This window comes from Natator depressus, chromosome 9 (assembly GCF_965152275.1).
Source record: "Natator depressus isolate rNatDep1 chromosome 9, rNatDep2.hap1, whole genome shotgun sequence".
NCBI lineage: Eukaryota > Metazoa > Chordata > Testudines > Cheloniidae > Natator > Natator depressus.
The window spans coordinates 88853810-88879321 of NC_134242.1; the positions used below are offsets into that span (position 1 = coordinate 88853810).

General features: G+C 43.3%; 2 protein-coding genes across 2 annotated transcripts in view; one reads left to right on the forward strand and one right to left on the reverse strand.

Annotated features, from left to right (window-relative positions):
• Positions 1-371: 371 nt before the first annotated feature.
• Positions 372-13122, reverse strand: ESX1 (ESX homeobox 1). The gene is made up of 5 exons (XM_074962669.1): positions 13020-13122; positions 12414-12705; positions 11514-11559; positions 3540-3826; positions 372-1396 (listed from the first exon to the last, which is right to left on the reverse strand). Exons 1-5 carry the CDS (start codon positions 13120-13122, stop codon positions 1171-1173), a joined length of 954 nt encoding a protein of 317 aa, XP_074818770.1. The 3' UTR covers positions 372-1170.
• Positions 13123-14917: 1795 nt separating this feature from the next.
• Positions 14918-25512, forward strand: part of IL1RAPL2 (interleukin 1 receptor accessory protein like 2) — a 673060-nt gene continuing 662465 nt past the window's right edge. The window contains exon 1 of the mRNA XM_074962588.1: positions 14918-14954. The gene's annotated coding sequence lies outside the window, so the exon portion shown is untranslated. The remainder of the gene's footprint in view (positions 14955-25512) is intronic.

Genomic DNA, 25512 nt, shown 5'->3' on the forward strand with positions numbered 1-25512 from the left:
GGGATGATACTTACCCTCCTTTATAACACACTTTGGTATTTCTAGATCAAGAGCTATAGAAGAGCTAGTTGTTGTTCTTCTGACCCCCATTTTACAGCTGGGGAAACTGAGGCAGACACAGCAAATGGCTTGCCCAAGGGTTTTTGTAAATTTAATGTCTAGTCGCCAGAACCTCATTTTTTACTCTTCCCAATAATCATTTCAAGGACCTTTTTTTAAAGACCCATTAATAATTTTCACTGCAATCTGAATGTACTTAGGCATACAGTATACTTTGAAAGAGATTTACAAATAATGAGAGTTAACTTAATGATAATGGTCTGCTACTATTTGCCACCAGTCACACTAAATACAGCCAGAAACCTTGTGGTTAAAACTAGTAATTACTCACCGATATATATTGAATTACACACAATTTACTGCACAGAAACAACTATTTCTTACAGGACACAACTTTCATTTTACAAAGTGATCTATCGTCAAAGACTAAAGCTTAGGATATAATTATTAAAACATTGCCGCATTGAACATACAGGCAAACTTTTTTTTGTTTATTTTAGTTTGAAACAAGATACATTTTGTACAAACCTAGTTTTGAATCAAAGCCCTATATTCAAAATATTTCACACCTCATTCCTGATCATTCTGTTTACTTTGTGAAATTTCACTGGCATTTGTACTTCAACGTGAAGCATGATCTTTAAATTAAGAACATACCATATATTGATTCTTAACTAGTCTAAACAATTGTAGTTACACAGTTCCTCCTGAGACATGATTTAAGGATTGTTTATAAAACTCCAGAGTTATTTCTACACAGGATTTTCAACCGTTGTGCTAATGTCCAGTACATCATGGGGTTTCACAGGAAACTCGTTCTTTACATTAGTTTTATTTATGTAGAAGAGTCAATTCCTGATGTATATCTTTTGTAATGTCAAAAATTCACCGTAGGTAGTCATTTATCAATTTGCTACATGACCGCACAATTTTGTGTTACAATAAAGGAAAGCTATTTTTAGTAGGATTAAAATTTCCATCAGTCCATTTTGCAGACGGAAGACCTACGGATGGGTGGGGTTTTTTTTTATATGCCTCTGTATAACTGGATCCACTTATGGGAGAAGGCATTTGCTTTCTCCTATGCTACTGCAGTCTGCGGGAAAGTTCCTAACAAAGTTCTTTGTTAGTGTTTGTAAGACTGGATAGGAGGTTTAATTGAGGGATTTGTGCTGAATGTTCTTTCGCTTTGAGCCTTAGTGCTGCAATGCTCGACGTTTTCCTTTCAACTGCTGCCGGATCAGTGAAGGCAGTGAGAGCAGGGTCTGATGGGGGTCCTGGAGCTTTCATTAAGACTGAAGCTGTTGTCATGAGAGGATTTAAAGCATTGAGAAATCTATATTTGGGGAAAAAAAGTCAATAGTAACAAACCTAGAAGTATTTTGTAGAAGAAATATTTACCTTATTAATAACCACAGTACTAAACTGGGTTGAATTTTTTTTAAACCAAACTTCTTCTTTGTTCCAAACTTATATTTTTTGTTCATTAACTTGTAGCTTTTTTTTTAGCACAATAGGCAAATCCACATTGCACCTAATAAATATCACTTACTAAACTGTGGATGCAGCATAGAAGAGAGATGTTCATACCACTGCATTGCATGCAGCTATCTAGAAGTCAGTATGTTAGATTTGCTGTCACTCTCTTAACATGTTACATCCTTTCTAAGCAAACCTTGTAATGCGGGAGATCAGCACGCTCCGTGGAAACATCAGAATACTTCATGAAGGGAACAATTTTCAGATAGGTCTCTGTGCAACCAATTTGTTGTGACAAGTTATTTCATGTGAAAAGCAGGATAAAATGCATGGCAGAAAGGTGTGCTCATTAATCGGAGGCTGTAATATAGGCTGTCATTTCAGGAGGGAGAGGAGTATACAGTGCTAACACAGCAGCAGCTTTCGGTTGTTTAATTTCAGCACATGGAGCAAGCGAGACTGAGGAGCCGATCTTCAGCTATTATAAATCATCAGAGCTCCACAGAATTCAATGGAGTGCTGACAATGGACACAGGTTCAGGATCTCCCCTGAGGTTTTGGAGGCTGGGAAAGAAGACTCTGAACTCAACCCTGTGCTTATTGTAGTCAATGGCAAAAGTCCCATTGGGACTGGGCACATGTGTCTTCAGTAAAGGAAATGTTAACGGTATGAGTATGGCCCTGAAATGAAGGCCAATGATGTCAGCTCTGTCATTGGCATTCTGGGAACAGGGACCATGTTCTGCTCCCCTGTGTGGGAACATCCAGTATAATTCTCTATTTTGTAGAGCCACCTCGAGAGCTCATATCTATATCTGTTGTAGTAGATTTTAACATGTGAAATATACACCTGTATATACGAGATCAGACTAGAGTCCATAGTCGGTCTACATTAGAACAGTCTGTCATGAAGACAAGGGCCCACTGACTTCAATGGGGCCAGGATTTCACCCAACATGCACAACTGCACTTTAAACAGTAACTATGTTGAATGACTTTCATTAGGGTTTACAGCTAATTTAGGGCCAAATCCTGCTTATTTTACTCAAGTTGTCCCAGTGAGTAAGACATGTGGGAGCTGACCTTTTAAATAACTTTTTATATTATTCCTTTAAATAGACAGAATCCATACTGTAACACTGGAACACACATTTAATTAAGGCACCTGTGAACTGCTTACTGCTATTAAGCTATTGTACTGCATAAGAACATCCATACTGGGTCAGACCAAAGGTCCATCTGGCCCAGTATCCTGTCTTCCGACATTGGCCAATGCCAGGAGCCTCAGAGGGAATGAACAGAACAGGTAATCATCAAGTGATCCATCCCCTGTTGCCCATTCCCAGCCTCTGGCAAACAGAGGGTAGGGACACCATCCCTGCCCATCCTGGCTAATAGCCATTGATGAACCTATCCTCCATGAACTTATCTAGTTCTTTTTTTGAACCCTGTTATAGTCTTGGCTTTCACAACATCCTCTCGCAAGGAGTTCCACAGGTTGACTGTGTGTTGTGTGAAAAAAATACTTCCTTTTGTTTGTTCTAAATCTGCTGCCTATTAATTTCATTTGGTGACCCCTAGTTCTTGTGTTATGAGAAGGAGTAGAGTAAATAACACTTCCTTATTTACTTTCTCCACACCAGTCATGATTTTATAGACCTCTATCATATTCCCCCTTAGTCGTCTCTTTTCCAAGGTGAAAAGTTCCAGACATATTAATCTCTCCTCATATGGCAGCCATTCCATACCCCTAATAATTTTTGTTTCCCTTTTCTGGACCTGTTCCAATTCCAATATATCTTTTTTTGAGATGGGGTGACCACATCTGCATGCAGTATTCAAGATGTGGGCATACCATAGAAGTATATAGAGGCAATATGGTATTTTTTGTCTTATTATCTATCCCTTTCTTTTACACCTCAAAGTTTAAAAGAAAGGGATAGATAAGACAAAAAACCTTGAGGTTTAAAAGAAAAATACTTAAAATACACTCTCTGTACCTTCCAAAATGGGGACTTAAAACTGGATTTCTGAAGAGAGATGTCCAGGCAAGACTGCTGAGACCAAACGGCCCTAAGCTTGCAGGGCTGAATGCTGGAGTTACAGATGGCATAGCTATTGTTGAAAGTGGCATTGATCTCCATGCATGGTCCAGAAGAGGAGACTGACTCAATGGAATGTCCAAGAACAGACCCAATGGATGCGTTAAGGAGAGTCCTGGAACGTTCCCTAACATTTCAGTTTTTTCACGTTTCCTCCATTTTGCCCTTCTGTTTTGAAACCAGACCTTCAGAGAGAGAATACAAAAGGGTTAGCTAGACTGATTTTGTTGTTGCTTTTATCAGCTATGGTAGGCCATGATGCACATGGCATAGTAGTGACCTTTATTTTAAAAGTACAGTTTCTATGTAGAAAGGTTCTGTTTATAAAGTGTTTATTATTAATTAATAGCTGTCATAAACATGTTTATGGATTTGAGTAGTATCTGTTGTAGGCATATTAGTAAATGGTGTTATTGGTTATAAGCCATAGTAATATGCAATCTATAACCTGTTGGACTCTAACTATTCACTATCTAGTAAACAATGAAAACAGCTTTTAATAATTTATTACTCCTTTATTAATTGAGTCTCCAAATATAACCTCCCGCCCTCCCCAAATCAAAAGGTGGCTACCTCAGTCCATGCAATTTAAGAAGCAATTTAATCATAACTGAAATAATTTTTAATCAAAACCATGAGTGTGACTTAAATGCCTAGATAGTCTGGCTGACTAACTACATAGATAAGTATTTAAAATTTTTTTTAGATGCTCTTATTACTTGCCATGACTCAAACTGATGTCATATATAGTTATGTGAAACTGATTAACCCTGTTATAGTACTATAGAAATCCATGTTACTCAAGACACCAAATATATTCAGATACTTGAGAGTTCTGGTAACCAGGAGTCAATAAAACAGGGAGACATGCTGGTAGTTTCTTAGACACTGGGCTTTGGATGGTAAGGAGTCTACTGTACAGTGTACTTTTGTACAGTAAACTGTTTATTATATCAACTTCTCTTTGCAAGGCTGCACTATTAATTATTTTAGCCTATGGAGTATATTAAAAAGTAACAGAAGTGAGACTAGAATTTAATCTACTCTGACAACTGATATCACACCATTTTTTTTGCAATTTTGACTCTGTCTTGGAGTATTCTCCCTTGGGTCCCTAGATATGTGTGCGCACTAAGGTGAGAATGCATTATGAAGTATACAGCAGAGATGGGCTGAAACCAGAATCTCAGATAGGAATGCTCCCAAGGCTCAGGATTCAAAAATCTAAATTTTCTCAAATGTTGAGATGTTCTAATTCAGGTAGAGAGATACATTCAAACTGAATTCTGAACTGTATCTAGGCTTGGATCAAAGATTTTAGTTTGGGCCTATCATCTCTAACACAGATTTTATATCTAGCCACTACTGAAATTCAATAAGCCATTAGCAGAAGTTTTCATATAATATAATGATCTGCATTAATTGGTACATTAATAGTCCCCCAAAGAGGAGTAAATATTTACTACAGAGAATGCTATATAAATATATGGATATAAATAGACACTTCTTCCATCTGCAGGTGCAGCATTATAAAACCAAACTGTTCAAGTAAGATGATCAAAACATTCTAGTGTGTGGAGAGAATTATTATATTTTTAAAATGACCGATGAGTCACATTACATTTTTGTAATTATTTTTATCAGAAGTCTCTAATATTAGTGCAACTATGGTCTGGGAGTTAGAGCAGGGCTGACTGGGAATCACTGACTTGCTCTGATCTTGGGCAAGTTGTTTACGCTCTCTATTTGATTTAGTTTACCTGTCTGTTAAGATATACTAGCATCTGCTTCACAAAGAGCTTTTCGATGCTTATTTAAATAATAATTGTAAAGTGCCAAGAGCTTCTGAAGAAAAGCCCTATAGAAGTGAAAAGTTGTTAATACCCAGAGTACATTGCTATACGGTATGTATTGCTCGCCTTGATATCACAAGCCTGATCTTTTCCCTTTAAGTCAATGGCAAAACTCCTATTGAGTTCAAATAAGACAGGATTGGGCCACACATCAGCCTCACTAAAATATATTACAATATATATAATAAGGAGCGAAAAGATGCTGTAATAAGGTACCCACATGGCATAGGTCTTGTGAATGCTTATTCACAGGGACCTGAAGAAGCAGTGACTATTTGAGTACATCTTTTGTTTCGATCTTTTTTTTTAAAGCTACCAATACTCTGTGAAAACTCTAGTGACTTTGCAAAAATAATGGTGTCTTTTTCCTCTGGGCAACTAACGTACACTTCGTGTTTAGGTCTGTTGGCAAGGAGATTGGTGTTTTTGAACCAAGAAGTGAACAATGGAAAATATCGCACATTTGACAAAATCTGGCACAATAGTGTTGAACAATAAATAATCTTAGGGACACAAGGTCTAACAGATCTGAGATTGTAAAGGGTCAAATTTCTTATAGGGGATAGCTGAACTAGTGAAATGCTGGAAATCTATATCTACAGATGGGAGCCAGGTGCATGTAAGAGACACTTTCAGTTGCGTTCATTCAGCTTTAGGCATCGGCTAAATTTAATTAAATTATTTTTACAAGGTTTACTGGTTGAATAGCAGCCTCCAATCACTTGCCAATAAGCATCATAAATGGACCTAGAGCTGGTATCTCAGAAGGAAAATAAAACCACTAGCTCTAAGCCACCAGTGCTCCCCCCCTAAAATGGAGTTCAAAGGACTGAAAGAGTAGTGAGAATATTACATGACACTTGTGCCTCACGTTTGGGCAGCAGATGAAGAACATTGTACTTTGCAGTGTTGCTAGTTTCTTTATCCTGTACAAGCATTTTGACCCCTTTTCTAAACATAGCAAAAGACAAGTGCTACGTGTATGAGAGAATATATTAATACTGTTGTGAAACCTAACTAAGCATTTTTTCCTCAGTCTGCTCCAAACAGAGAAACTGAATAAGAAGTGAAATGTTTGCTACCTTAAAATGTTAAAATAATTCCTTTAATTTACTTTTATGTAATCTATAGAGCTGGCTTTTATGACTGCAATATTATTGCTTGTCTGCTGTGCAGATTGTAAATCCAGTGTAACAACTGATTTCAATTGGCCATCAATTATTGTATTTATCTAATTTCTTTTAAAATCTAAACTGAATTTGGACTATCAGCACTGAAAGCCATTATTTAGGTCTAAAATCCCAATCTTGAACTCCTTGCCTGGGCAAAATTCACATTAATCTGAGTGATAAATGGGGCATAAACACATATCTTACTTAACAGTGACATCATAAACAGACAGTACTTTCAAAACTTTAGCATTTATATTATTATAAATAACATTTAGATTATTTAATACAAGCGTAAAAATGACTAATTTGTATTTTTGCTACTGATTAATAGAAGAGTTCAACTGCCTTTAAAAATAATTTAGCTTTACATTTTTAGATCATTACATTTCTGTCAGGTTACCAGAGTAGTTTGCACCTATACACAGATGTTTACAAACTTGCAGCATGGAATATGCTATGTATAGGGTTTAGCCTCTTGGGCTAAATCTATTCAGAATAATGTGTCAGAGGTATGTAATAAAGAAGAGTGAATTGTAGACTCCTGGAGTCATTACAGTTTTGATCAGTTTTTAAATTTAACAAGAATGGACTATAAACCAGGGTATATTAAATACTGCATGTTATTTTTGTAATTATTGATAGATTCTGAATGTATCCTAAAAGTTATTCCTATGCCAAGAATTTCATTAGAAATTGAAATTATCATTCATAATCCAACTTTAGAAGTACTTGGTGTTTTGAGAATAATTAAAAACTTTAACTATGCAATTTTAAGAGAAGAGCTGACTGAATGTAAAGTCAGTTTTCAATCTGGTCTTTTCTGGAGACTTTAAATCCCCTCAAAATCATGTGAATTAAAACACCTTCTGATACATAAAAAACAAGTTATATTATATTTGTGATTAGCCATAGTGTATCTTTGTTGCTGAGACTGATCTCGGGATTATTAGCAAATAATATCACAACAATGTTCAGTTTGCAGTAATCCTTATTACTTTATAAGTGAGTGCTTTACCAATGATACCCATGGTGACGAATCAACCAGTTGATGTTTCGAACTTTTTCAGGTTAGAACTTTTTAAGATGTTCCTATTTTTTCTCCCCAGACCAATGATCTACACTAATAATGAGAAACAAGCCTGTTAACAGAAGCGAAGTATGGACTCAAACAAAAATGTTGCTGGAAGTCCATAAAGGATGGCTTCCAAGCAGGACAGGATTTACCAGACTTTCCTATCATTCCTTTCCCATGGTATGGAAAAATATATGGCTCCCCTGGGAAGCATTTTCAAAGAGGTTACAGGGGAAATCTCTCTAGGTGGGAGAAATAGCTGAAATAAGTGGTGCATTCTGGAATGAGATGGGAATAAGATAGTTGTCCATTTTTCTTTCTTGCAGGGTCACTTCCAATTAGGACTCAATGAAATGCAACAGTTTCTGCTGATTCCGATAAGAGAAAATATTGTGCCTGCTCCCCATTTTATCTGGCTGTGTGTATAAAAACCACTGCCCCAGGAAGAGGTACAGCAGGTGTCTCTCCGGAGAAGCAAATCTCAGTTGAAAAGCAATGGGCTGTTCTGCTGCCTCAGATATGACAACTCTGCGTTAAATTAGCGTCACAGAGAGTTACTTTTGAGCAGGTCAGGAAGATACCATTACAGTATATTTTAAAATGGTCTGTAAACATACCCTGCTATCTGAGCACTTCAGAATCTTTAGTGTATTTATCCTCACAATACCCGGGTGAGCTATTATGTCCATTTTACAGTTGGGGGAATGAGACCCAGAGACCAAGTGACTTGTCCAAGGTACCTGTCTATGGCAGAGCAGGGAATTGAACCTCCATCTCATGTTAGCAACCAAACCACTCTGCCTGTGACTCATAAGAGTCTAGCCTCCTGAGGGCTGTAATACTGGGGTCTCATCTCAGTTGTTGGGTTTCATGTATGGGTGCTGGGTGGTGGTGATGATCTGTGATATATAAGAGCTCAGGGTAGATACTCTGATGGTCCCTTCTGGCCTTGAATTCTATGATACTGGAATATCTTTCCTCTCAATATTTGCCTAGTACTCCTACGTGGCTATGCCACTGAACGTTCTGTTCTTTTTGATGACATTCACAGGAAGCTTGGGTTCAAATCATCGACATGATCCCTTTTGCCGTATGCCAATGTCTCAAAAAAGACATCGAACAGTGCAACCCAACTGCATGCAATTGGCAAGCCCCATATGAGAAGGTGAGAATGGGATTGGGGAAATGATGGGTGGGGTTAACAGTTTTGCATCCGTGTTCATTTTACGGGAGAAACGTGTGGCTGTCATGTGTTATGGTATTTTAGTTACTAGTAGCATTGGTGATATTTATGTTGGGGTGTGGGGGGGCATTTTCTTTCCTTAAAGTTCATAAAATAACTTAGCTGTGGGGTTGAGATGAAAAAGCTGACAAAGCTTGCTCACACGTATAAAATCATTGAGCACTGGATGTAATATATAAATTGTCTAAGAGCTTTCCCTGATGGCTGGAAGTTCTCTTTCCCAGTCTCCAAGGACCAGATCCTCACAGGTATTTAGGCTCCTAACTTCCACTTGACATCAATGGATTTTAGCCTACTTATCTTTAAGGATCTGGGCCCAAGTGTTAAAATATGGAAAGATGAGGAAATTCAAGACTTCTGGGGCCAGCTCCTCAGCCAGTGTAAACTGTCATTGCTCCATTGACGTCAGTTGAACTACAATTTACACAAGTTGAGCATCTGGCCCCGCTGGTGGAGTGTGAGGAGAAACAGAGATGAGTCTGTGAGTAAGCCTGCCAAATCAGGGAAGAGGCTGCAAAGCATATCATACTCATGAAAACTGAACAGTACATGCTAGGAGCCAAGTTATGACTGCAGCTTGCAGCTGGACTGACATGCAAAGTAATTCATTCAATATCCGATGTACAGTATGTGCGGAGGTTAGTATAGCTTGATTGGTTTTGTGCTAATTTGGACCCTTAATGATCTGTTTGAAACTAAATTTTTAACAAGATTTAATGTTTGCTATGTATACACGTTTTTTTTTAAAGCTAACAGAGTCAATGAGTTAATACCAGAGTTAATACTTTTTTAAAAGGAACTGTTAATTATGGGTGTTTAGAACCAAGGACAGGCTTCTTTAGAAGACTGCAGTATGGAAGATTGGTTACACAATCTTTGCACCTGTATGCTTAAGGTTTTGTCTGATGTTCCATTATAACTGCCCAACCTAGTAATACAAATTCCCTTCAAGTAAACATTCTCATCTCAGTCTCAGAATAATCTTTTAACCATTTTTTAAAAAACAGTGCAGACGTTTTCAAGTTAAATTGGGGCAGGAGATGGTAAATGAATGCTTTTGTGAACTACATAAATAATTGCTTAGATGTAGAACACAACATTCAACTAATCATTGGTTCACAACATGATCTAACCATTTTGGGTCCTTTTATTGTTTTGGTCAAAAACCAAAACATCAGATTTTGGCACTTCAAAAGAAACTGCATGAATATTTTTGCAATGTTAATGTGGACTTTTACAAAAACTAAATACAGAGATTTCTAAAAATGCCAGTATGCATTTAATTTTGGACCATTACAGACCAGTGGTAAAAATGCATTTTTAAGTGTATATCTAGAAAAGGCTACTATCTAAAATGTTATGGTTAGTGGTTTTGTCTCAGATTTAATAAGGGAGGACATGTCCAGGATATTTCTCCTTTCTTTAAAAAACAAATATCGAGGAGAAAAAAAACCTGCTAAAAAAGGGTGCAGTTGCAACACCAGCTGACAAATGTCAGACAATTACAAATGTATCTACATTCTGAACTCCGACACAATACTATTGTCCCCAATTCTGTTTTTAAATATTTTTTCCGGTGGAGGAAATTATAGTGAAAAAGTATCAAATTTTTCTGTGAATCTTTAGACTTTTGTTGGTTTGTTTCAGAACTTTAAGATTTAAATATAAAATAGCATTAAAACAATATGCACACAACTCCTTCAAATCCACTTCTACATTCATAAACAGATGTTTAAATAGTTTAGACCAGTGGCTCTCAACCTTTCCAAACTATTGTACCCCTTTCAGGAGTCTGATTTGTCTTGTGTCCCCCTAAATTTCGCCTCACTTAAAAACCACTTGCTTACAAAATCAGACATTAAAAATAGCAAAAGTGTCACAGTACGCTATTACTGAAAAATTGCTTACTTTCTAATTTTTACCATATAATTATAAAATAAATATAAATATTGTACTTACATTTCAGTGTATAGTATATAGAGCAATATAAACAAGTCATTGTCTCTATGAAATTTTAGTTTGTACTGATTTCGCTAGTGCTTTTTATAAAACTAGGCAAAAATCTAGATGAGTTGATGTACCCCCTGGAAGACCTCTGCGTACCCTCAGCGATATGCGTACCCCTGGCTGAGAACCACTGGTTTAGACAAGATGCAAAGCCTATTTTAAATGATCATTTATTGTTTGCTGAAGTGTATTGATATTATATCTGACAATTACTATATTTTATTTTGACATTTCTGGTTTTGGGGGGTTGGGATACTAAAAACTTCTCCTCCTTCCTTCTTTTAAATTCAAAGCTCTGATCACATTTGATCCTCTTTTGTAGGATAATATGGAATAACAGCTGCTAGCTTTTTTACATCCTTTACAGCAACACTTCTCAACCTGAGTGAGCTGGAAAAATAAAAAAGCCAACAGCACTTAAGAAAACATTTAACACTTAATTTTAAGCTAAGAATGTTTATACATATCAAAAGGCAGTGTATTCTGTCAAAACTAGGTCCCTGTTCTTTAGTACCTGTTACTCACCTGAACTCTGGCTTCTGTTAAATCCAGACGCAGTGCTAGCTCCTCTCTGCAGAAGAGCCAAATATCATTTAGTATTTCAATCTTTAGTCACAAAAAAAGGGTTGGCTTCATCAGGCCCCATCACACACTGAGAGTTGATCCGATGAAGTGAGCTGTAGCTCAGGAAAGCTTATGCTCAGATAAATTTGTTAGTCTCTAAGGTGCCACAAGTCCTCCTTTTCTTTTTGAGAGTTCATTAAAAGCCAAATCAGATCCCCTGCTCTTTACAGGTGATTTCTAATCTAGAAGCCGCTGCATAGTGCCTACCAGTCTGAGAATATATAAACAGTAACATTCAACTGGGAGGTTTTTACACCCCCCCAGCTCACCCCCCGGTAACTGCATTAGGACCGCTGAGACAGCAGAGTAAGGGGATGTAAGATCTGAGACCCCCTCGCACACCATAGTGCCCTGATTTCACCTTGATTCCCACTTCATGCGAGCGCGGAATCGCATGTGCTCCGGCTCTTACTTTAAAGCTAGCGATTACCGTCCATCCCTGAGCTATTTCCCATTGCTTCAAGTGCTTTTCCTATCCTTTCACTGTTCGCTTTCCTGGGGGCTCCCTGTCATTACATACCCTGGGTTCATTCAGTCTGGTTTATTCCCTGCACCAGAGAGTGGCATTTACAGGGCAGTGACCATTTCAAGGTCTGGCCCCGCTGCCCCGGGGGAGGAATCCCTCTTTGAAGCCCCCTGGACCCAGTCGAAACTTTGGGGAGAGGGCGCAGTCAGGGCCCGATCCTCCCAAAGCAGGGCAGCGTCTCCCGGCATCTGGCCCTACAGGGCTGCTGGGAAGGGCTGGGCCGGGCCGTGCTGGGGCTGGGTGCCCCTGGCGGAGCGGCCCGGCCCCGCTCCTACCTGGTGAACACGTCGGGGTAGTGGCACTTGCGGAACGCCCGCTCCAGCTGCTCCAGCTGCAAGTTGCTGAACGTGGTGCGGTAGCGCCGCTGCTTCCGCTTCAGGGGCCCCGGCGCCTCGGCCGCGGCTGCGGGGGCAGAGCCGGAGAGACCGGCCGCCGGCTCCCCGGGGCCGCCGCTGCCCCTCGCCGCGTCCTGCGCCGCGTCCTCCTCCGCCCAGGCGCCGGGGAAAGGGCGCTTCTCTGCCGCCAGCGGCGCGGGGCGGGGCTCGGGCGGCTCCGTGGGGTCCCCGCCTGGGGAGAGGGAGAGAAGCGGGAGAATGACCCGGGGGCCCGGCCTCTGCGCTGCCCCGGGGAGCTCCGCACTGGGGGAACCAGCAGGGCGCCCCGATCCCCCCCATCCATCCCCGGCGGGTGGGGGCTGGCAGGGCGCCCCGATCCCCCCCATCCATCCCCGGCGGGTGGGGGCTGGCAGGGCGCCCCGATCCCCCCCATCCATCCCCGGCGGGTGGGGGCTGGCAGGGCGCCCCGATCCCCTCATCGATCCCCGGCGGGTGAGGCTGGCAGGGCGCCCCGTCCCGGCTGCTCCCGGGCAGGGTCCCGCTCACCTTGCCGCCTGGCGGCGGGGCTCCGGCCCAGGATGCTGTCGATGAAGTAGGAGGTGAGCAGGTGCAGGGCGGGGGCGGCCGGCCCAGGGGCTGCGCTCTGCATGGCTGCGGACTGGCACCGGCCAGAGCCCCGGCTCCGCGCCGGGTTTTATTGGTGCCGGCAGCCACCGGCTCGGCGCCCGGGTATTAGCATTTCATTAGCGCGCTGGCGTCAAGGCCGGGGGTGGGACCCGCACTGGGGCCGGGTTCGCAGCCTGGCCAGGCGGGGGGGGGGGGGGTTGCCACCCCCTGGGAGCCTGGCGGGGGGAGGTGCCAGACAACACTCCCTTCCTCCAGTCTCTGCCCGGTGCCCGCTATCCTCTGCTGCCTTGGAAAGTGGGTGCCTCCCCCAGAGCCTTTGCCAGGATGTAGTGACATGGGAGGAAGCCCCCGCTGGGGAGAACTGGGCCCTCTGGTGAAGCAATTGACTCTGCAGGTTGTATGCGGCTGCGGGAGGTGGGTGCCTGTGTACAGGAGAAAGGGCAGATCTCTTGTCCTGGGGTTCGCTCTGCACTATTGGCTACAAATGGTGGGCCAGATTCTGAGCTCTCCTCCAGTGGTGTAAGGCCAGAGACTTCCCTGGACTTATGAAGACATCAAGCTGGCAGAAGGGAGACTAGAATCTGGCCCGCTATCACAAGCAAACGATTGCTGTTTGGTAATAGGGTACCCTTACAGGGAACTTACATCCTGCTCCTCACTGCCATGCGGAGAGGAGGTGCAGCACATGAAAACATCACACTGAGCTCTAGAAACACAATGCACTTCCTTTTTTTGCACATACCCCTCCATTGTGTACAACGAACTTGTACCCGCTTTCTTACTGAATCTGACTTTGGCCCTTGGAGCCCGACTCTGCAAAGTGCGGTGTGCCTTCGCGTCCTGTAAGAGCACCCAGCGTCTTGCAGGATCGGGCCCTCCCTGGCCTGTGTTCCCAAGCCTCCCATCCTCCTTTAGTTTCCCTCTTTGCTGTTACAGCAACAATCCCTCAGCAGCCGGAGGGCTGCAAGCCAGCGCCTGCATGCAGACACTCAGCACAGCCATGACAGGACTACAGTGCGCTGCTAGAGTCCTACATAAATTAGATCAAGAGGTGACTTGATCACAGTGTATAAGTTCCTTCACAGGGATTCAATTCCGGCTTCTAAAGGGCTCTCTAATCTAGTGGAGAAAGGCATGACAAGAACCAAGGGCTGGAAGCTGAAGCCAGATAATTTCAATTTAGAAAATAAAGCTCCCATTTGTAACAGCGAGGGTGATACCACTGGAACAAACCACCAAGGGAAGCAATGGATTCTTTGTCTCTTTATGTTTTCAAATCCAGAGCGGATGCCTTTCTGGAAGGTATGCTTTAGTCAACCCCAAGTATTGGGCTCAGTGCAGTAGTAATTGGGTGAAATTCTATAGCCTGTGCAATACAGCCGGTCAGACTAGATGATCTAGTGGTCCCTTCTGGCTTTAAAATCTAGGAATAAATTACATGCTCTTTCATCTTCCTCTCCTCCTATCCACCCAGCTGCACGTGAATGATGCAGCGCTACCATCTCTTGCCACGCTGGGCCCAGCACCCAACCTTCTGCATGCCAGCTCATTCTCCCACCACTGCCGAGCCAGACCTAGAGTTTGTTTGTTTGAAAACAAAAACTTTATTTAGCCTGAAACAATTCCACAACAAACCCATTTCTGTAGAATCTTCCAGCCTAGACTCTCTGAAAGTCCTTACTGATGCTAATTAATTAACCTCATAATATCCCTGTAAGAGAGAGACATATTATCATCCCTATTTTACAGAAATGGAGGCCCAGTGAGATGACCTACCCCAAAAATTCATGTCAGAGCTGGTGATACAATCCTGATCGCTTGACTACAAGACCATCTTTCCTTCTCTTCGATCCCGTAAGTCCATACATTTATCATATTTAGAGCAACTACAGCAGATACCAACTCAAGTAAAAAGCAGGACAGTAGCCATAATAATCTTGGCTTTTAGTCCTCTAGGCCCCATTATTATTTATTTAGGCTAGGTCTACACTACTGCTTGAGTCGAGCTAACAGACGTTGCGCAGGGATGTGAAAAAGACCCCCCCCCCGAGCAACACAGGTTACAGCGACCTAAGCGCTGTCCACACTGGAGCTATGTTGGTGGGAAGCTGACATAGCTTCTGCCTCTTGCAGAGGTGGAGCAGCTGTGCCAATGTAGTGCTTCTAGCGTAGACCTGCCTTGAGTTCTACTCTGCAGCCCCTTCCCACACGCTTTGTATTGAGGTTACCTGTCAGACCAGCACTGGAGCGTTTTTGTTTGATATCCATGAATTTCCTCATAAATATATTCACCGGGGTAGCTGGGTCTTTGGTTTAGAAGGGTCAGTGTAGCATGCTACGATAGACGTCTACTACAGCCTGTGTTCTTTCTGTATAAATTGAAAAAATATGACTGTAACCTCCATTTTCTCCAAGTTCACTCTCACACAGGCTTGAATACTGGTTACCTAATAAGTGGGTGGGAATGCTATTTCGCTGACTGTATAAGAGAATTCTATGAGGCCTATTGAACCATGTGCAGTTTTATGGTTGCGGGCCATGAAGAGGTAACCAGGATGCATGTGAAATGGGTGGTTCAACTACTGCAGTTATATATTCTACCCCAAGCTGGCTCTCCATTCCTTTGGCTCCAGAAAATGGCTGAAAAATCTTCCTGTGACCCACCGTAACCCACATGCCTCTGCTGGCCCCAAAGGCTTGTGAGATATGTCAACAAAGGCTGGTGGGTCACAGGACAGTTTTTTGGTCTTTGTGTGTGCATGTAGGGGAGGCTTCTGGGTGGGTTATTGCTGCTGGGAGCAAGCTGCCCCTTCCCTGGCCTGTCTGTGCTCCTGTGGGAGAATCTGAAGCTCTTTGAACCCATTGGATGTGCCCCATTTCCTGGTCACGTTCCACTAGGTGAGCACCATACCATCATACGCGGTCCATACAGAAGCTCCTGAATGTCTGAGAAAATAGCGTCCGGTGCACACACAAGATCTTCATGTGAATTGATGACTCTATGTGCTAAAATGAGGCCAGGTTAACTTATATCTTCCTTTCGAAAAACAAACAAAAAACCCCAAACCTCCAAAATACCCCAGCCCTGAACTACAATTGAAGAATCATTATCCTCTGACTGGACATTCAGCATCTGCCATCTGATGCACACTGATTTTGCCACGTGTATTGTCCCACACAACCCTCAGGGGCCAGATGATTCCCAACTGTTTATGAGGAAGCTGGTGTTCATTCTGAAGGTGTGTTCCACTGCAGCATTGATGTTTCTGTTTTGAAACAGCTAAAAATAAGAGCTAGTTATGAACACTTGGATGAAAAGGTCAATCCTATTTAGAGTTTTTATTGATCACAATCAGGCACTTCATTCCACTAATGGCGGGTGCCTAGCATGCCTTCTATCAGATTGTGATTGAACAAATGAAGACATCCTCATTATGGAAAAATTTACTGGTCTGAAATCGATAATGTAAATTACTTGGCAATATAGTCCCCATCACTGAAATGTATTGAAATAAATAAAGGTAAAGTTTACGTTTTCTGTTGCCATTTGTACCCTATTATCAGTTACCATGTGAGTAACATTTATATTGTTGGATGGACCTTGATATCTGATCTGGTTTGCTAATTTATTTATTGCGGTAAAACGAAGGAGCCCCAGTTATGGACTAGAACCCCACTGTGGCAGGTGCTGTAGAAACACAGAACAAAAAGACAGTCCCTGCCCCAATGAGCTTACAATCTAAGAAATGTCACCTTTGATTACCAGCCTTTTCATTTGCTTACATGGTTTCTCTTTATGGCTCCCAGATAACATAAAAAAGAACACATGAGTTGCAAGGTCCATCTTTTCCCCCAGGTGTTTGAAAATGCGGCGAAATGGGTGGAGTGTGGGCAGACCTATAATTGTGTGAGGGGAATTTGTGTTTATTTTACATTGCTGCACTTAGGATGTTTTCTTAAGCTATGTCAAGGGCACTGTAGAGCATATGTGTTGGTCTTCTTCTTAGCATTGTTATAAATCTATAATAAATAAATATACTTGTACTGTATCTAGGATTAAGGCTCAGAAAAGAAAGGGCAGCTATAATCATGGGTCTGTAAAAGTTACCAGATAATCAGCAGATTGAATATATAACATCACACAAAGCAAATGTAAGAATTCTTGCTGGAAAGCTGGGACTTAATAAGGAAATTTAATGAAGCAAGTCCTGGGAGATTATCTGCGAGGTAGAAATAACTTTAATTAAAAAGTGATCATTATGATTTTAAGGAAAGAGCTAATTACTTATTAAATATTTTATTACAAACTTGCATGCAATGTCCCCTCTTCCTCCACAGTCAATGGGAGGCGGGGTCTTGGATGGACTGCAGGGAATGTAACATGGTGCCTTGAAGTGGTGGGAGGGGGTGTGAGAGTGCATGCATGGCAAGATGGTGGCATGGAGGTTAAGTCCATTAATGGCTGTTAGCCAGGATGGGTAAGGAATGGTGTCCCTAGCCTCTGTCTGTCAGAGGGTGGAGATGGATGGCAGGAGAGAGATCATTGATCATTACCTGTTAGGTTCACTCCCTCTGGGGCACCTGACATTGGCCACTGTCGGTAGACAGGATACTGGGCTGGATGGACCTTTGGTCTGACACAGGATGGCCGTTCTTATGTTCTTCCCTTCTCCTAGGTCTACCGCCTTCCCATTGGCTGGGGGATCAGGTTAGCTGATTGGCTGTTATGTGCCTCCACCATTTAAATGTCCTGGGCTTTTCAAAAGCTCCTGACTCCCGTGCAGCCAGATCTCCTATAAAGGTTAGAGGGAGTTCTGGTGTGCAAGGACCACAGCACTGGATACTCTGGGACAGTCAATATAGCTCTGCTGATTTACACTGGCTGAAGCTCTGGGTCTATCACTTTTTTGTAATAAAATCATAATACAGTAAACTCCTGTTTATCCAAACCTCCGCATTATGTGAACCCCTTCCTTCTCCCCCATGTAGCTCCTGCTGGGGGACAAGGAAGGAATTCTGATGCTAGAGCAGAGGGCCCCAGACAGGACTGCAAAGAGAAGGAGGAGGATGAGCTGGCTGCGGGGGAGGCCACCCTGCTGGCGCTGAATGGCTCCTGCGGCAATGCAGGGAGCCCTCTGGAGCCCCGCTCTCACAGGCGTGAGTGAGCAGGGCCAGGACAGTGCAGCTGCAGAGGGCTCCCTATGCTGCTGCAGGGCCAGTGACACCGGATCTCTGCAGGTACAAGGTGCAGGGAAGGCTGTGGCCCTAGCAGAGCAGAGCAGGTTCCTGGCCAGAGGGTATCCACTCTGCCCTGCCCCTTGTGCCTGCAGGATTGGGTGTCACCTGCCCTGCAGCTGCAGGGAGCCTTCTGCAGCCCTCCTGCCGTGGGGCGGTGCAGTGGGGCAGAGCAGCGACCCCCAGCCAATACTGCAAGGAGGAGGAAGGAGGAGATCCCAGCCCTGGGCGGAGGGTGTCCTGCTGCTGAATGGCTGAAAGGCTCCTCCTGTCTCGATTATCCCAGCTCGCAGTTATCAGAAGCAAATCCATGTCCCCCAGGCTATTTGGATAATTGGGAGTGCACTGTATAATGTTTGCCCTCTAGGTTAAGCTAATAACCCCAGAAAATATTATATGTCTTTTGCTGAGAGCAACACCTGACTGCTAGAAAAAAACGGCATAGCATATAGCTAATTTCCCTCTCTTATGCTGCATACGTTGGATATTGAAGAATGCAATAAAGTATTAATTACCAAATATCGGAGATAAAAATCAGTGCACTGATCAGTGCACAAGTGGAAATAACATGCAATACAGTCACTGTATGTCTTCCGGGGGAGGGAGTGCAGCCGAGTTCCTCTCGTGGCCCTGGACTGTGATCCTGTTCTGTTTTCACACTGGGCTCCAGAACTGTTCAGCTGCTCTTTGCAGGTCTCCTGCTGCATCACTTGAGACACACAGAAGAGCGGTGCTCCTCGTATACCCTGTTAGTCTTTGTGCACATGGTTCTTGAAGGGGATTGCTCACAAAAGGCAGCCCAATGGAGGAGGATTCTGTGTAGAATTACAAGATGAAATAGAGGGAGAAGGACCCAGAAGAATCTAATCATGCAGCACTGAATGTTCTTTGTATCAGCGTTGGTAACTGGATGTTTTTTTCCGACACTCTAAGACCTGGTCTATACTACAAAGCTAGGTTGATGTAAGTTGCTTGGCATTGACCTAGTTGTGCATGTCTGTACTCAGATTTCTCTGCTGCCGACGTCAGCACCCAACGACGGCCACCCACTGACGCCACCGCCCTGAACGAGCCGTGGGCAGTATACTGTGGTCAACGTAGGGCAAGTGTAAATATCGTGTGACCTATGTTGACCCTCACAGTCTTCCAGCAGCTGCCCCACAATGCCTGACACTGACCACTCTGGTCACAGTTGTGAACTCCACTGCCTAGGGGTCACGGCGACCCAAAGCCTGGACTAGACAGTGGGTATTGGATCTCTTGGGCCTGTGGGGAGAAGAGGCTGAGGAACAGCTGGACAGCTATGAGCAGATTGCACAGGGGTTGCAGGCAAAGGCGTGTGACAAAGATCAGCCACAGTGCCACGTGAAAGCAAAGGAATTCCAGCAGGTGGACCAGAAGGTCGGGAAGGCCAATTGTTGATCTGGTGCTGAGCCCAGACCTGCTGCTTTTACAACAAGCTGCATGCCACACTTGGCAGAGACCCTGCAGAACATGGTGGATACCTCCGAGGAGCCTGAGACACAGACCCCTGGCGTGAACAGTAGGGAAGAGGAGGAGGATGGGGGACGTGCAACCAGGGTGTCCAGCTATGCTGCGAGCCAGGATCTGGTCAAGATTTCATCGCAGTCTAGTCAGTCCCGGCTGCTGAGCAAGGGCGAGACCAGTGCAGGGGAAGCAACCTCAGGTAAGTGTGTGAATGCATTTCCCATTACAATGTTTAAATGTACAAATAATGCCTGACCCCAACGTAGCAGGACACAGGTATTGACTTTTCATTAATTTACTTGTACTAGAGGAGGTAGAGTTGTTATCGGTTTTCATTCCCCTGCAGAGTTACTAGGAGGGGGGGCATGCGGAGCAGTTTGTTTACGTACCCAGGGCTGTCCCTTGAATCCTTCTGAGAGATCTTAATGCAACTTTCACAGAGGTATTCTGAAATCCTCTCCTGATGGTTTCTAGGGATGGCAGCCTTATTTCGTCCTCTGTGGTAGGACACTTTCCTATGCCAGTTCACAATGCAGTAAACAGGTTAGCGGCACATGGGCTCAAGCTGTTTCGGGACACCAGCAGCAGCTGTGTTCTCTATGCCTTTGTTACCCTGAGGAGCAAGAAGGCAGCTAAAATCATAGAATCATAGAAGATTAGGGTTGGAAGAGACCTCAGGAGGTCATCTAGTCCAACCCCCTGCTCAAAGCAGGACCAGCACCAACTAAATCATCCCAGCCAGGGCTTTGTCAATCCGGGCCTTAAAAACCTCTAAGGATGGAGATTCGACCACCTCCCTAGGTAACACATTCAGTGCTTCACCACCCTCCTAGTGAAACAGTGTTTCCTAATATCCAACCTAGACCTCCCCCACTGAAACTTGAGACCATTGCTCCTTATTTCTGTCATCTGCCACCACCGAGAACAGCCAAACTCCATCCTCTTTGGAACCCCCCCTTCAGGTAGTTGAAGGCTGCTATCAAATCCCCCCTCACTCTTCTCTTCTGCAGACTAAATAAGCCCAGTTCCCGCAGCCTCTCCTCATAAGTCATGTGCCCCACCCCCCTAATCATTTTTGTTGCCCTCCGCTGGACTCGCTCCAATTTGTCCACATCCTTTCTGTTGTCGGGGCCCCAAAACTGGATGCAATACTCCAGATGTGGCCTCACCAGTACCGAACAGAGGGGAATAATCACTTCCCTCGATCTGCTGGCAGTGCTCTTACTATTGCAGCCCAATGTGCTGTTGGCTTTTTTGGCAACCAGGGCACACTGCTGACTCATATCCAGCTTCTCGTCCACTGTAATCCCCAGGTCCTTGTCTGGAGAACTGCTGCTTAGCCAGTCGGTCCCCAGCCTGTAGCAGCGCATGGGATTCTTCCGTCCTAAGTGCAGGACTCGGCACTTGTCCTTGTTGAACCTCGTCAGATTTCTTTTAGCCCAATCCTCCAATCACCACTGCCTGTGGAAAATACTGCCAGTGCTGTATGCCACTTGTACCCATGGAAATAGGGGCCAAAATTGTATTGTTCCCTGCAGCTCAATAATTCCTTCCTCATTCTCCCACCTCCTGCTGGACCATGCTCCCCATGGCTGGGGCTGGAGAACGGTGATGTGCACAGGCGCTCCAAGGCTGAAGTGTCAATAAGCGTGTCTACTTTAAAACGTTAGGGGACCAAGGAAAGGGAGTTCTGAAACTTAACTTTTGCTTCTCATTGTGGCTGTACCTCTGAGTTTGTTATCTGCAGCTGTCACCATTGTGGCGTTGAGGGGTTCCCCCTCCACGCCCAGTTGGTCCCAGGAGGACCATATTAAAGGAGCAGAAGAGCTAGAGACAGTCAGTTGCTGCCTGGAGCTGGAGCAGTGAGGAAAGTGTTCCTGGCTGGCTGAAGGAGCAGCAGATCTAGGTTGGGCCCTGGAGAAATGGGTGGGCCTACCGCTCCTGCCCCCCCAGACAGTAGGGAAGTGATTTAAGCCCTGAGGAAAAGAGTTGAGAAGGCCCAGAGAAGGGGCTGAATAATGAACTGTGAAACATTCCTGGAAGGGGATCAGATGGTTTAGTGACCCAGCTGGAGAGTTGGGACCAGAAAGGCCCAGAGTGGGTGAAGACAGTGCCTCCAGCGAGGAAGATCTAGGGGTAGGGCCCCATACCAGGGCTGGGATGTTTAAAGACTGAGCCCAGGAAGGGCTACAGAGTTACCAACAGAGGGGTTCTGGAGTAGGCCCCTGATGGGTTGTATACCTTCGAAGGGGTCTGTTTTGTTTCACGTATAGACTGTGTGTGTGAGACTTGGCTGGAGGGCTGAGTCACTGAAAACCCACCTGAGAAACCACCTGACAGAGGTCACCACAGGTTAAGAGAGTGCAGACACCCCACCCCCCGGCCAAGGGTGCTTGCGAGAGGTGGATGCTACCCCATTACAGCGATATACTAACTGTGGTGGCGTTATGCCAACTTAACTTGCATTGACCATAATTTGTAGTGTAGGTGTGACCTAGGTGAAATGTGAATAGCTGTTCGTAATATTGACAACTCTTGCAATTTTATCACAAGTTTCACAATTTTTGGTGTTTTAAAGCTCCAGCTCCTGGACTCAAGTGATGAGGTGAGAAGCTTTCATTCATTTTTTTTTCTAGCTCTGATGATTGTGGAGAAAAGCTTGAAAATGTGATCTGAGTGCAACCCCAGGACTCAAAACACCAAAGGGCAAATAAAAATAACCCTGCCTTTATTATTTGTAAAGAAATGTCATGATTTTAAAGCCAGTCTCTTAATTTTGGGGTGTGTGTGCCTGACACATGATTTTGGAACAGTCAGCAAAGTGTTTGCATGACGCTGAAAAAAAATCATTGTGCCTAATTCCTTGCAGAAGTTGTCCAAGGACACTTTGTGTGAAAACCATCATTTCTTTAGGATGCTTCGAGATTCATGGAAATTCAGGTGATCTGCTTTGCTCTCTGTAGTTTGTGGCACGGAAGGTCTTAAAAGCCCCTCTCTAAAAACAGGCCTTTCATTCTGGATGTGTAATACATTTGTGAAGTGGGGGCTATGTCGCTGCCTACTGGTAAATCTACCTAGAGGATAACAGCTTATTTCTGCTGCCACCTAATGGAGCTACTCCTGGAAGCTAAAAGAAGATCCTCTTCTTGGCTTGCATGTCAGAGAAGGAAGTCTTTAACTTGGCCTGTAATGTCAGCTTTTGCGATTATTTCTCATTCTTGCTTAACTTTTGGTTTTACTACCGTCAACTTGTGCATTAGTTAATCACCTCTTTCCTCACTAATTGTAATTTCTATTTAAGTCACCATACGTGGATATTGTGGCAGCAGTCTGTGGAGAGAGATTTACCATTTAATTCCTGTAGTCTAATGAATTCTCTGCCATGTCTCATTTTTCACTCCTTTCAGTATTAGAAGCTCTCGCTTCATTCCTTGTTTGTACCAAAGGGCCATGGTTTAAATACAGATTAAACGTATTTCATTATAAATATATTAAAACAGAACTCTATCCCACTCATAGGAATGTAAAAAGCCTGTGTGTGATGCATATTGCATATTCCAAACTCAGTTCCTCCTGATCCTCAACTCAAGGGCACTGAGTTGCATGTTTTTACAACACTGCATCTCTTCCTGGACTTGAGTTTTTCATGATGTTGTAAATGACAATGAAAAACAAATATATAAGGGGGAGAGACATACACACATGGGTGTGGCGAACGTTTTTATAGACCGTCTTCTCCAAGCAGACAGCAAATACAGTGCCAACTAGTATTACTCATGTTATAACCTTTATTTTGCTGCTTTGAGGTGTATATGAACTATTACTTTTCCCATGCATTTTTATATTCTGAACATGTTTAATTTTTGTGGCTTTCTGTAACTCCCTCTGGCCAATGACAAAATAATTCTTCAGAGGATAAAGGTTTAGTTGACGCTCTGCTAAATATGCCAGCTGCAGTATGGGCGACTCCAGAGAACGGTTTTCAGGGGTTTTCTTAAACTGAGATAATTCTGTCTTTACTTATTAACACAGCCAAGCCATTCTATTCAACTTATTAATATTCCAAAATAATGGGATGAGTAACTGTATGATGATTCTTGTGATGTGTGCAAGAAAGAATGAGCCTTTCAAATTCCTCCCCACTTGTGAATCTGGTTCAAGAAGTGAAAAGGATTGTTTAATTCATTTCTCCATCTAACCTGTTGCAATAAGGGTGTTTGAGATACAGGAACCATGAAATATAAAGACAGATCGATGCATGCAACTCCTATTAATGTTAGTGGGAGTTACATGCACGCATCAAGGTGAGTGTATGGGCATGACTCTCTTGCCCTGCACGGAGTGTAATCATTTACTCGAGTACAAAGTAGATACTCTAATTTTGGGCAAGGTTTTCTTGTCCAGAGAGAAGTTACCAATAGTCTGGTAGCTCCTGAAAGTGATTAATTCATCATTTTTAAAATGTATACAGTATGAATACAGTGACATAGAAAGGAGAGAATTGGACAGTTAGATCATATTTGGTTACTGTTCATTCAATACTCTTGCCTGCACAAAACCTATCACATTTAAAATTATGCTGGAATATTAATAAGTTTAATAGACTGGCTTCACTGTGTTAATGGTCAAAGATAGAATAATCTTTCAGTATAAGAAAAACCCTGGGAAACATTATGTACGGGGTGCTGTCAAGATGCTCTTCTTCTAATGTGCTTGTGCCTTCCCAAATAAAGAAACGTAATGGAACGATATAATCACCAATTTGTTCTAAGGTCCATTTTATTATACCTTAGTGGGTAGAGCACATATCTGCGACTCAGGAGATCTGGGTTCTGCTCCTGGCTCTGCTATTGGCCTGCTAGGTGACCTTGGGCAAGTCACATTACTGCTCGGTACCTCAGTTTCCCCATCTGTAAAATGGGGCTAATGACACTTCATTTGAAAAGCACTTCGAGTTCTACTGACGAAAAGCACTATACAAGAGCTGGGTTTTGTTAGTATTATAATATTTCTCCTCTGATGCATGCACAATAATTTGTAAAATTATTTATATTTCCTAAATAATTTTTTTAACTCTTAAAAATGAGCCTTGTTTTGTTTCAGAATAAACACTGAAAATATGATTCTCTTTTAGGTGACCATTTTTGTTCTAGGAATGAATTGTCTAGTCATAGTGGCTGTGTTTAGAAAAAATCCAGCATTTATCAGCATTTACAGTGGTGTCTGAGGCTCCCCAATGTTTCTCTATATAAGTAGAAATAACCAGGCCATCTCATATACTGCTCTATGGTAATTATATCCTTAGGCCCTAATTCTGCATACACTTATGCACATGCTTCACTTGACTACTTCGAGTAGTTCCATTGTAGACAAGGGCCAAAGACTGTAAACTCTTTTGGGAAAGGGACTGTTATTTTGTAATATGGATGTGACATGCCTAGCTCAATGGGGCCTGATCCCTCATAGGGGCCACGGCACAAATGATGATATGGCTTGGTAAACATACTGGCTTTTATTCTGCTAGGGTACAGCTACACTGCACCAATGCCCCCCACCCCCGGCAGTGAGTCTCAGAGCCCCTGGTCACCTGATTCAGGCTCATGGGGCTCATGCTACAGGATTAGAAATAACAGTGCAGATGTTCATAGAATCATAGAATATCAGGGTTGAAAGGGACCTCAAGAGGTCA

Excerpts from the sequence above, each read along its gene's own strand:
- ESX1 (XM_074962669.1), bottom strand. The coding sequence starts at position 13,122 with ATGCAGAGCGCAGCCCCTGGGCCGGCCGCCCCCGCCCTGCACCTGCTC. Across the intron at positions 3,827-11,513 it reads TAACAGAAGCCAGAGTTCAG|GTCTGGTTTCAAAACAGAAG; the intron begins GTGAGTAACAGG and ends CTCTCTCTGAAG. Across the intron at positions 1,397-3,539 it reads TTAAGTCCCCATTTTGGAAG|ATTTCTCAATGCTTTAAATC; the intron begins GTACAGAGAGTG and ends CCCCAAATATAG.